This window comes from Malus sylvestris, chromosome 5, assembly GCF_916048215.2.
Source record: "Malus sylvestris chromosome 5, drMalSylv7.2, whole genome shotgun sequence".
Classification (NCBI taxonomy): domain Eukaryota; kingdom Viridiplantae; phylum Streptophyta; class Magnoliopsida; order Rosales; family Rosaceae; genus Malus; species Malus sylvestris.
The window spans coordinates 6,878,200-6,890,824 of NC_062264.1; the positions used below are offsets into that span (position 1 = coordinate 6,878,200).

General features: G+C 40.6%; 1 protein-coding gene across 1 annotated transcript; it reads left to right on the top strand.

The window, feature by feature from the left end:
* Positions 1-2,041: 2,041 nt before the first annotated feature.
* Positions 2,042-4,242, top strand: LOC126623250 (LRR receptor-like serine/threonine-protein kinase GSO1). The gene has a single exon (XM_050292072.1). It carries the CDS (start codon positions 2,254-2,256, stop codon positions 4,213-4,215), a length of 1,962 nt encoding a protein of 653 aa, XP_050148029.1. The 5' UTR covers positions 2,042-2,253; the 3' UTR covers positions 4,216-4,242.
* Positions 4,243-12,625: the final 8,383 nt, after the last annotated feature.

A 12,625-nucleotide genomic window follows, 5' to 3' on the forward strand; every position in this document is an offset into this window, starting at 1 on the left:
CAATGGGGGAACACCAAACATCGGAATGCAAAAGTTCTAACGGAAACTTTGAAACGGACTCGGAAGACTTAAGGCAATTTGGTACTCTTGCCTAAAGGACATGAATGACAAAAACGTAAATCAGAGGTGCCACTATTTGGCACTTGTTTATTGGAAATCAAAAACTTTATTATTGTAGACGCAGAATGACCAAGACGAGCATGCCACTTCTGTGCAGACACTCGAACTCCAAAACATGCAGACAAGAAACGTTTGGATAATCCACCGCCATTTGGAAATGGGTATAACCCATTCTCACACCTCCCTTGGAAAAACGTCTTCTGGGTCTTGAGGTCCTTTATAACAAAAAAAGATGGAAAAATAAGTATATAACAGTGGTTATCAAGGGTAAAACGATGGGCAGAAATTAGGCTAGTTGAGGCGAAAGGACAGTGTAAGATATCATTTAGGTTAAAGGAGCAAGAATCAGTCTTAATTTTAGTCGAACCAGAATGGGCAATAGATAGTCCAGAATCATTACCTACACCTCCAATATTTTCATTACCAGTATATTCCTTGGGATTCACCAAATTATGAAGGTCAGGAGTCACATGAGCATTCGCCCCAGTGTCAAGTAACCAAGACCTATTTTGTTGACGATTAAGTGGGAGTGGAGATGATGCCATAGCACTGAGACGCTGGGCTGGGATACGCCCCTCGTATGCAGCATTCATCTGTTGGTAGCAGTCAAGGGCTGGATGCCCTTCTCTTCTACAAATCTGGCACGTTATGCGGCCACTTTCACATCCAAACCTGTCTGCAGACTGCACACGTTGATTGTTGTTACTGTTGTTTCCGTTGCAAGGAGCACCCCCTCGCTGGGATAGAGAAGAACCACGATTGGACGGACCACCACCACGGCCCGCGCCTCGAGAACTTCCACCACGTCCTCTTGTAGCGACATATGCATTCACTGGAGCAGTTTCAACCAAAGGAACAGTCTGTTCCACCATTCTCCTCTCAGTAGTGAGAAGGAGAGCCTCCAAAGTAGGGTACGTGATAGGAGTATCACATGCTTGCGCAGCATTCACAGTCATTTCAAAAGCCGGTCCCAGATTATTAAGAATAATCTGAACTAACTCATCATCATCAACAGGCTTGCCAGCTAGGGCAAGGTTATCAGAAATAGAATTCATTTTGTCAAGGAAATCAGCAACAGAGAGGTCACCTTTTTTGGTTTGTAGCAGCTCGTTTCGTAAGAACAAGATTATGTTTTGTGAAGATGACGCATAGCGTTGCTCCAGAGCCTCCCAGGTTGCACGCGAAATGCGTTTGCTTGCCACGGTGGACAGTACAGAGGCGGTGAGGGAACCATTGATCCAACTAAGGATCATTTGGTCCTGTTGCACCCAGCTAGTGTATGCGGGATTAACTGCTATGTCTCCAGCGAGATGCTTTGTAGGACAAACACAGGAGCCATCCACGTATCCCATCAAATCTCGACTCTTCAGAATAGGAAGAATCTGTGCCAACCACAAAGGATAGTTGGTTCGGTCCAGCTTAATATTAACGATGGTGGTCATTGCGGAGCAAAAAGGATTGATTGTAGGTGGTGGGGTAGGGATAAGGTTGTTGCTGGAGTTGGTGGCATTGGTGTTAACTTCTGACAACATAGTAGAAGGTAGTGGACAATTGGAAAAAAAAAATTTGGATCGTTGTCGTTGGACTCAAAAGGCTCTGTGTACCATAAACAAACTTAAGAACTGCAGATTTTGTATCTTTGACAAGAGGGTTGTTTCACATCAACTTTGCATACCCAGAAAGACTTAGGTTGCGTATATTTATAGCCAACATACAGATTACATTTAGGGTTTGAAAACCCTAGTTACATAAAGTCCTAAGCCTATCCAACTCCGAAGAGAGAAGTCTTTGAAACCAAATACAAGACTTCAAACAAACAATCTTTGAAACCAAATACAGGACTTCACACAACTAACGACTCGGTCTAACAGTATAGTGTCATCCGCAAAAACCTAACAATTTATTTTCTTTATATAAAATCCCCTATACTTTTCTTTAGTACTGTCTTCTCCCCTCTAACAATATTAGTCCCTGACATGCATGCATGGGGAAGAAAATCAGTCCTAGAAATAAATCTTTTCTTCGATCTGGGTTCTCTACTATGATCCCTGACCGCTGTAGAATTCTTGGTCATTGAATTCTTGATTCAGTACATGTCATACATCGTAGCATAATAACCTTTGTAGCCCAAAAATGAGCAGGTATGGCCGCCAAACCACCTCCCTTGTCCTGTATTTCAACTTCCATTTCTTCTTGTCCTTGTTCTGCTACCATCCTCTTCCCATGGTCTTTTCTCAACTCTCCACAAACCAGAAAACCACCATGATCCATCTCTCCAACAACCTCAATACTCCTACTAGAGTTGTTCCATGGGACGTCAACAAAGAACCAAACCCATGTTTGTGGACGGGAGTTCGGTGCAATCCCCAGACCAATTCATCCAATTCATCCATCATCCAGATTTCTCTGTCAGGGCATTCTCTATCTTCCTCGGACTTTCTGCCCCTCGTTTACCGAATTGAGTCTCTGCAGATTCTAGATGTGTCCGACAACCGTCTGACCACAATCCCACCTGGGTTTATCTCGGATTGTGGAAAGCTAGGCGGGTTAAAGCTGCTCAATTTTAGTGTGAACAATTTGGTGGGTCGTCTGCCTGATTTTGTTGGGTTTTCAGGGTTGGTGGCTTTGGACTTTGCTGAGAATAACTTGAATGGAAGCATTGACTCCGAGTTGGACTGGTTGGTCGGGCTCAGAAGCTTGAACCTTAGCTTCAACCATTTTACTGGGTTTGTTCCAACCCATCTCGGAAAGTCCAAGGTTTTGGAGGAGCTTGAGCTTTCTATGAATATGTTTGATGGTCCTATCCCTGTTGAACTTGTGGGATACCAGAATTTCACTCTGATTGATCTTAGCAGAAATCGGCTTTCCGGGTGTGTTCCTGATGGAATCAGAGAGCTCGCCAAGTTGGAGGTTTTGATTCTTTCGGCCAATAAGTTATCCGGCAGAATCCCACAAAGCATTTCAAATATCACCAGCCTCTGGAGATTTGCAGCAAATTCTAACAATTTCAATGGTTCAATTCCTGATGGCATTGCAAAGCATCTGAAAAACTTGGATCTCAGTTATAATAAATTGAGTGGGTCGATTCCATCGGACCTTTTGTCATCGTTGAATCTGCATACTCTGGATTTGTCTAATAATAGAATTGAGGGACAGATACCGCCAGTTCTATCTCCGAGCTTGGTCAGGTTGAGACTGGGAAGCAATTTGCTTGATGGGAAGATACCTTCTACAGCAAATGCAACACATCAAAAGTTGACCTACTTGGAGATGGAAAACAATAACTTGACTGGATCGATTTCTCCTGAATTGGGTGATTGCCGGAATTTGGCGCTGCTGAATTTGGCTCACAATCACCTGTCCGGGGCTTTACTAGCAGAGTTGGGTAAGCTTAGCAGTCTTGAGGTCTTGAGACTTCAATCGAACAATTTGAGTGGTGGAATTCCAATCCAAATTACACAACTACCCAAGTTGTCCGTTCTGAATATCAGCTGGAATTTTCTCAACAGCTCAATACCACCTTCAGTTTCAAAAATGCAGAGTCTTATTAACATGAACTTACAAGGCAACAAGCTCAGCGGTTCCATTCCCGTCGGTATTGCCTCCATGAATTCTCTGATGGAACTCCAACTTGGAGAAAATCAATTAAGTGGTGAGATTCCAAGAATGCCGATGAATTTACAGATTGCTTTGAATCTCAGCAGCAATCTTTTTCAAGGACCTATTCCGGAAACTCTTTCAAGGCTCAGTGGATTAGAAATTCTAGATCTCTCAAATAACAAATTCTCAGGTGAGATACCTGGTTTTTTGACTAGAATGGGAGCCTTGACACAGTTGTTACTTTCTAATAATGAGCTCTCTGGAGAAATTCCGGATTTCCGTTCTTGGGTCATGGTCAACACAAGTGGGAACGAGGGTGTGACTAACAGAACAACAAAAAGCACTCCACCCCAAACGCAGAAGAAAGAAATGTCATTGTCATGTGCTGGGAAAATTCTTTTTGCGATTGGGGCTACTGTTTTTGTTGTTGTATCGATCACCATCCTTGCAATACCACTATCTGGATACAAATTGGTCAAAAAAAGAAATTATTAATTGCTTTTAATTAGATTATGATGTGAAGATTCTTCGACGTATGCGTTTGCATTTTCTTTTTAAGGTACTTCTTTAAGCTGCTCTCCTAATTGTTCTATCAGCTCCAATATATATAGACTTCTCCTGCATTCTAGAGAAGGTGAAGGGATAACAACGCTTAATAACAATTTTCTTCAGTTTAACACCAGTTGAGCGATGATCGTGCCCCACGATTTCCACAACCTTGAGGAAATTATGGGACAAGTTGGTGGCTCTCTCAAATTTTCTCAGTGAGATCGACAGGCAATCTGCACCAAAAGAACAACTTTTAGTCTATATATTGTTGAATTAATGGCCACAAGTGTCCAAAAAACCTTTCGGCTATTAAACAAAACAAAAGAAAAAAAAGACAACATGATGATGTTTGTTGAAAAGAGAAAAGATGGACAACATCATTGTGTCTCTTCCTTGTTTTGGGTGAAAATATTTTTCTTTTTCTTTTACCTTTAACACCTGTGGGTTTTGGTTCTAGACTTTGAGTTGTTGCCTTTGAAGCTAGACATAGAGAGCTTATTTTCTGTAGAGAGGAGGGAGAGTTGCAGAGAGCCCAAACAGAAGAAGAAGCTGCTGCTTCATTTGATTAGTAATCATCAACCAAAGTAGTTGTTGTTGTAATAGCTTTGAGCTATATGTATAGAGAAGAAATTATTCATTATATTTATTTCTCTATTTGTTTCTTTGGTGTGTGAGAGCTATTGGGTGTATTGGGCTTTTGGGTTGTGAGATTGCCAACACTTTGTAAACTCCCATTTGGTTGATAGTGGATTATTGGGTGAGCTCCTACTGCTCCGAGGACGTACTCCAGTTACACTGACTGTTGAGGAATCTCGTTAAAATCTTGGTGTCTTTTATATTTTGTTCTTGCATTTTCATTTGAAAATTTCCTGTGGGTTAGCTTGAGTTGGTTCCATTTGGTTTGGTGCTATCCTAGCACAACAATTGGTATCAGAGCACTAGTTGCTCTTGGGTACTGTCTAGTTGCCAAAGATGTCAGACGGGCAAGATGAAAATCCTTTTGGAAGCAGCTCCGGGTTTGCAAGAACTACGGTGCAAAATGCAAAGTTCGAAGTGGAAAAGTTTGATGGCACAAACAACTTCGGGATGTGGTAATGTGAGGTCAAAGATGTGTTGGCTCAACAAGATCTACTTGCTGCTTTGGGAGAGAAGCCGGAAGCTATGTCGAAGCCGGAATGGGAGAAATTAAATTTGTGGGCTTGCTCTTCAATTCGGTTGTGCCTTGCAAAAACTCAGAAGTATTTTGTGATGCGGGAGACATTAGCAAGTGTGTTGTGGCAAAAATTGGAAGACAAGTATATGACGAAGAGTGCAGAGAACCGGCTACACTTGAAGAAAAAGCTCTACCGCTTCCAATACAAAGAAGGTACAAACATGATTAGACACCTTGATGTTTTTAATAAGTTGATTGCCGACTTGTTAAATTTAGATGAGGACATTAAGGATGAAGATAAGGCCTTAATATTGTTGAATTCCTTGCCGGACTCTTATGAGCATTTTGTTACAACTATTATGAATGGTAAAGAAACTGTGAAATTTGAAGATGTGTCAAATGCCTTGATGAATTATGAAATGAGGCATAGAGATAAAAATCATGATAGTACCTCTGAAGCTTTATTTGTTAGAGGTAGATCATCGGAGAGGAGGTCATCTTCTAGCAGAAAAAATCACAGTCTCGACCTAGGGGAAACTCTAAAGGTAGAAAACCTTTGGAAAGGGATGAATGTGCCTTTTGTCATAATAAGGGTCATTGGAAGAAAGATTGTCCTAAGTTGAAGACCAAAGGAAAAGAAAGTTCTGAAGCCAATGTTGTTGAGGTTGAAACAGATGTTTTTGATTTTGCTTTAACCACTTCCTCATCATTTGATTGTGCTACTAAGTGGGTGTTGGATACGGGTTGTACTCATCATATGACTCCTCACAAGGATTGGTTTTCAAGCTTGAAAGAGTTTGATGGTGGCGTTGTGTTCATGGGAGATGACAATCCTTGCACAACAAAAGGGATTGGTACAGTTCGTTTGAAGTTGCATGATGGTATGGTTAAAGAGTTGACAGGTGTTCGGTATGTACCGAATTTGAAGAAAAATCTTATTTCTTTGGGTACTTTGGAATCCAAGGGTTTCAGGTTTCATTCAGATGGACAGACATTGAAAGTTACTTATGGTGCACTTGTTGTGATGAAAGCTCCTAGATGTGACCATTTGTATTTATTGCAGGGAAGCACTGTGACAGGTGAAGCATCTGTAGTCTCTGAAAATATAGGCACATCTGATTCAGATACTACTAGATTGTGGCATATGAGATTAGGCCATGCCGGTGAGAAAGCTCTACAAGGGCTTGTGAAACAAGGTCTTCTAAAAGGTGCCACGACTTGTAAGCTTGATTTCTGCGAGCATTGTGTCTTGGGGAAGCAAACTAGAGTGAAGTTTGGTACTGCCGTACATCAGACGAAGGGCATTCTTGATTATGTGCATTCGGATGTTTGGGGTCCTACAAAGACTCCCTCTTTGAGTGGTAGACATTGGTTCGTGACCTTTGTTGATGATTATTCAAGAAGGTCTTGGGTCTACACTATGAAGCACAAGAGTGAGGTGTTGAGCATTTTCTTGGGTTGGAAGAAAATGGTTGAAAACCAGACTGGGAAAAAGATTAAAATTTTGAGATCGGATAATGGTGGTGAATACACATCCTATCCTTTCTTTAAAGTTTGCAAAGAGGAAGGAATTGTGAGACATTTCAGTGTTCGGGGAACTCCACAACAAAATGGAGTTGCAGAAAGATTGAATCGAACCTTGCTTGAGAAGGTTAGATGTATGTTGTCTCAGTCGGGTTTAAGCAAGTCATTTTGGGCAGAGGCAGTTAATTATGCATGTCACATCATCAACCGATTACCCTCAGCTGCTGTTCAGGGTAAGACACCAATGGAGGTATGGACTGGAAAACCTTCTTCTGATTATGACTATATCCGTATTTTTGGTTCACCTGCTTATTTTCATGTGACTAAAAATAAACTTGATCCTAGAGCCAAAAAGGCTATCTTTCTTGGTTTTAGTAGTGGTGTCAAAGGTTACAGGTTGTGGTGCCCAGAGATGAAAAAACTTGTAATCAGCAGAGATGTGACATTTGATGAAGAAAGTATGTACAAAGGCTCTGAGAAGAATGTGAAAAATGCCCAACAGGTGGAGCTTGAGAAAGTTGCCTCTGGTACTTCAAATCCTATTTCCGCTGATGTCGAAGCCACTACAAGTGAAGAAGTTGGAGACCATGAGGATGTTGAAGAAGTTGAACTTGAAGATTCTATTCAAGTTGAAGAGCAAGTTTCATCTCAAGAGTCTATTGCCAATAACAGAGGAAATAGACAAATTACCAAGCCAGCTCAGTATAATGATTATGTTGCTTTTGCTCTTCCTATTATCACTGAAGAGATTCCATCCAATTATGAGGAAGCCATTGAGAGTGAGGAGAAGAAGAGGTGGTGCAATGCCATGGGTGATGAGATGAATTCTCTCTTGAAGAACAAGACTTGGGAGTTAGCTAAATTGCCTAAGGGCAAGAAAGCTATCGGTTGCAAATGGGTGTATGCCAAGAAGGAAGATGCTGATGAGAAAAGCAATGTGAGATTTAAAGCAAGATTAGTTGCTAAAGGGTATGCACAAAAGGAGGGCATTGACTACAATGAAATATTTTCTCCGGTTGTGAAGCACTCCTCAATTCGTATTATGTTAGCTCTTGTTGCACAATATGATCTTGAGCTTGTGCAACTTGATGTGAAGACGACTTTCCTACATGGTGATTTGAATGAAGAGATTTATATGTGTCAACCGGATGGGTATATAGTGAAAGGGAAGGAGAACTTGTTTTGCAAATTGAAGAAATCACTATATGGCTTGAAGCAATCTCCAAGGCAATGGTATTTGAGGTTTGATAAATTTATGAGAGGCCAAAATTATTCTAGAAGTCAATATGATCATTGTGTGTACTTCAAGAAATTGCAAGATGGGTCTTTCATTTATTTGTTGATATATGTTGATGATATGTTGATTGCCTCAAAAAATGTTGAAGAGATTGAAAAATTGAAGAAGCAAATGAAGAATGAGTTTGAGATGAAGGATCTTGGTGAAGCGAAGAAGATCCTTGGCATGGAGATCACTAGAGATAGAGAGAAGGGTTTGGTCAGTTTGAATCAAAGACAATACCTTGAGAAGTTGATTCGGAAGTTTGGAGTTCATGATTCAACCAAACCGGTTAGTACCCATTTGGCTCCTCATTTTAAATTGAGTTCTCTACAATGTCCTAAAAATGATAAAGAGAAGTTGCAAATGAAAAATATACCATATGCAAATTTGGTTGGTAGTTTGATGTATGCAATGGTATGCTCTAGACCGGATATTGCTCATGCAGTTGGCATGGTGAGTCGATATATGCATAATCCAGGTAAAGAGCATTGGCAAGCAGCTAAGTGGATATTAAGATATCTCCATGGTACTCGAGATGTTGGTTTATGCTTTGAGAGGGATGACTTTGGTATTGGTCATTTTGTAGTTGGTTATGTTGATTCAGATTATGCAGGTGATCTGGATGGAAGGAAATCTACTACAGGCTATGTGTTTACTATGGCTGAAGGACCAGTTTGTTGGAGGTCCATTTTGCAGTCGTCTGTTTCCTTGTCTACTACAGAGGCTGAATATATGGCAGTTGCTGAAGCTATAAAGGAGGCCATTTGGATACATGGGCTGATTAGAGATTTGGGGGTTGATCAGAAGCAGGTGGAGGTACATTGTGATAGTCAGAGTGCCATTTATTTGGCTAAGTATCAGGTTCATCATGTGAGGACCAAGCACATAGATGTGCGTTATCACTTTGTTCGTGAAATTGTTGGTGAAGGGGAAATCATTCTCCAGAAGATTCCAACTAAAGACAACCCCGCTGATATGTTGACTAAGGTTGTTGGTGTAGCCAAGTTTGTTCACTGTTTGAACTTGGCTCACATTATGCCTATATAAAGAAGGCGTTGAGCAGTAGAAGTTTTGGAGCATTTGGCTCGGCATGAGTTGTTCTCTTGCTAGTGTTCGGGAGTGATGTTGTGTGCTAATTGTGTTGGTTGGCTTATCATGGCGTTTTTCGGAACTTGACCAAGGTGGAGATTGTTGAATTAATGGCCACAAGTGTCCAAAAAACCTTTCGGCTATTAAACAAAACAAAAGAAAAAAAAGACAACATGATGATGTTTGTTGAAAAGAGAAAAGATGGACAACATCATTGTGTCTCTTCCTTGTTTTGGGTGAAAAGATTTTTCTTTTTCTTTTACCTTTAACACCCGTGGGTTTTGGTTCTAGACTTTGAGTTGTTGCCTTTGAAGCTAGACATAGAGAGCTTATTTTCTGTAGAGAGGAGGGAGAGTTGCAGAGAGCCCAAACAGAAGAAGAAGTTGCTGCTTCATTTGATTAGTAATCATCAACCAAAGTAGTTGTTGTTGTAATAGCTTTGAGCTATATGTATAGAGAAGAAATTATTCATTATATTTCTTTCTCTATTTGTTTCTTTGGTGTGTGAGAGCTATTTGGTGTATTGGGCTTTTGGGTTGTGAGATTGCCAACACTTTGTAAACTCCCATTTGGTTGATAGTGGATTATTGGGTGAGCTCCTACTGCTCCGAGGACGTACTCCAGTTACACTGACTGTTGAGGAACCTCGTTAAAATCTTGGTGTCTTTTATATTTTGTTCTTGCATTTTCATTTGAAAATTTCCTGTGGGTTAGCTTGAGTTGGTTCCATTTGGTTTGGTGCTATCCTAGCACAAAATATATATGTAACAACCAAGACTTCCATCAAACCTATAGCTACCAAGTAAATATATGATTAAACTCCATTGTCGTTAGAGCAATATACAAGTGAACATGTATCTCTTAGAAATTAGAATACAGGACAATATAACTCGACATTTGACACTTGTAAACGATCTCAATGGACAGTTACATCATTCTCTGTATGCCCTGGAAAATATTAATCGAATAAAAAGATAGAACATTCTATCACCAAACGAACATTCATCACTGTGGGACTTAAATAAAATAAATTATAATATTATTCAGCCAATATAGTCTGTTTTATTGTTTGGTGCTCATAATTAAAATATATGAGTCGAATGACTTTGTAAATGCTAGATTGTTTTCTATGAATCTATTACGTTTCCAATAAATGTGTCGATAATATTATCGAGTTTGGAGATTTTAGTTTAGACTGTAGTTTCTTGGATTAAAAACTCGTAGTTAATTGCTAAATTGTCCCTAAAGTCTCGTTTCATATGAAGGATTGGTTGATTGGAATGGATAAACAATTATTTTCAAGTTATGTTAAAAGAAAAAAGAAAATTTTAAATAAAACAAATTTTAAAATTTTCAAAATGCTGACTTTTCAAAATATTGTTGTAGCAAAGTTGCCCAATATATATGTGTGCGTATTTCACATACTAAAATTACTCCGTGATTTACTAATAATGGTACCCATAACAAGAAGACCCTACTCAGAAATCACTCGTAAGAGACCACTTGTTTATGTGACAACAACCACTTTTGCGGTAAAATCGTAATTTACTAGGTCGACCGATGAATTTGGAGTTTTAAGCTAAAGAAGAGACCACTCGTTTATTTACTCTGAAGTCTAAAAGTGCCTTGGCAAGAAGAGACCCTGTTAGGATCAAAACTTGAACTTTGGGCTCAAGAAAAGAGCTGGCCCAAAAGGAGGCCCGAAAGGGAAGACAGCTGAAGCCCAGTCAAAGCCCAGAAGGCAGAAAGGGCCTTTTCTGACTTGGTGCAGCTCATGAAGACTACTTGCTTACCTACCCAAAGGCCAAGTGGTATAGACTGATCAGCTACACAGCCCATAAAGTACTTTATGATGGCAGTACATGTAAAAAAGCTGATGAGTCATCACCCTCCAAACCGCATTCGGGCAAGGTTGCGGCTACAGGAGACCAAGCCGAGTTGTCTATATAAGAAGAAAGAGAAACCAGGAATAAAAACATTCAATCAAACAAACAAATGCAAGCACAAACTCTGCTCAAAGCCAGATTTGCCTTCAAAACGAAGCTGTAGTCAGCCCAAACATTCATCCCTCTCGGGACAAGCCTTCATCCCTCGCGGGATAAACCTTCACTCAAACCCTTGTAATAGCTCTGCTACCTTGTTCAAACTTGATGTAGTATCGATTCATCTTTTGTAAATCTCTCTCCCTCCCTGAGGCTTTCAAACCTTTGATAAACCATAAAGATAGGAACCTACAAGACGACCAGGCTTGCCCGACAAGGTTAAAACCTTGCCCGACCTTCTTTGTTTTTTGTCTTTTCATTCATTAGCCTAGCAATATGTTGTATACTTCCAGTTATATTCAAGTTATTTCTAGCAAGATAACTATTAAAAGGCTTTCTCAGTACTTGGATCCGATTTGAATATATCTTCAGTGTTCAAACCAGATCCAAGTCCTAAGCCCTCGGGCATGTAAATCTGATTAGTTAAAAGTCCTTGGCCTCAAGGCATAAAAAAGAATCTTATGTGGACTTAACCCATCCATGACAATCCTTGATAAACGAGAAGTCCGAAGTTACTTGGGGCGCAAGTAATCGACCTACCTCCTAGTCTTATTTCTATTACATTATGATTATCATAGAACGCTTAAGCACGGGAAGGATTCTGATAGGAAGCCTCAAGGCCTACATCTAAGGCCCCACGAAGGCACCTATTTGGATTCATTCCGTTCTACGGTCTAGAACGTTTGAGTATAAGAACGAACTCTAATGGGAAACCTCAAGGCCTACACCTAAGGCCCCACAAAGGCACCTATTTGGGTTCATTCTACCTCTCCAACTCGGGTAATCAGAAGTATAATAGTTATAAGACTCATGCATTCACAAGAACAAATATGATGTGTTCGAGCACTGGTTTAGTTATTAATAGGAAGCCTCAAGGCCTACACCTAAGGCCCCACAAAGGCACCTGTTATAACTAACACGGTTTCTCGGATATATACATATACAACCAAAACTCGACATCTATTTCACATTTGCCATACTAAAGATGGCAGTGGCACGCCTGAGCACTTAAAAGTTAACCTTGATTGTGAGCCTCAAGGCCTACACCTAAGGCCCCACAAAGGCACATTTCAAAGTTAACTTTGTCCTTCTCTTTCAGCCTTGCCCGACGAGCCTTGCCCGACAAGCCTTGCCCGACGAGACTTGCCCGACAAAGCCCGACAGCGAAGCAAAAGCCCGACAGCAGCCCTCAACCGGCGTCAACCTCCCGGGGAGCTGTGTGCTCGTCGGCCAGGAAACATCCCCGACGGAAATTCCTGACGCGAACAG

Excerpts from the sequence above, each read along its gene's own strand:
- LOC126623250 (XM_050292072.1), top strand. The coding sequence starts at position 2,254 with ATGAGCAGGTATGGCCGCCAAACCACCTCCCTTGTCCTGTATTTCAAC.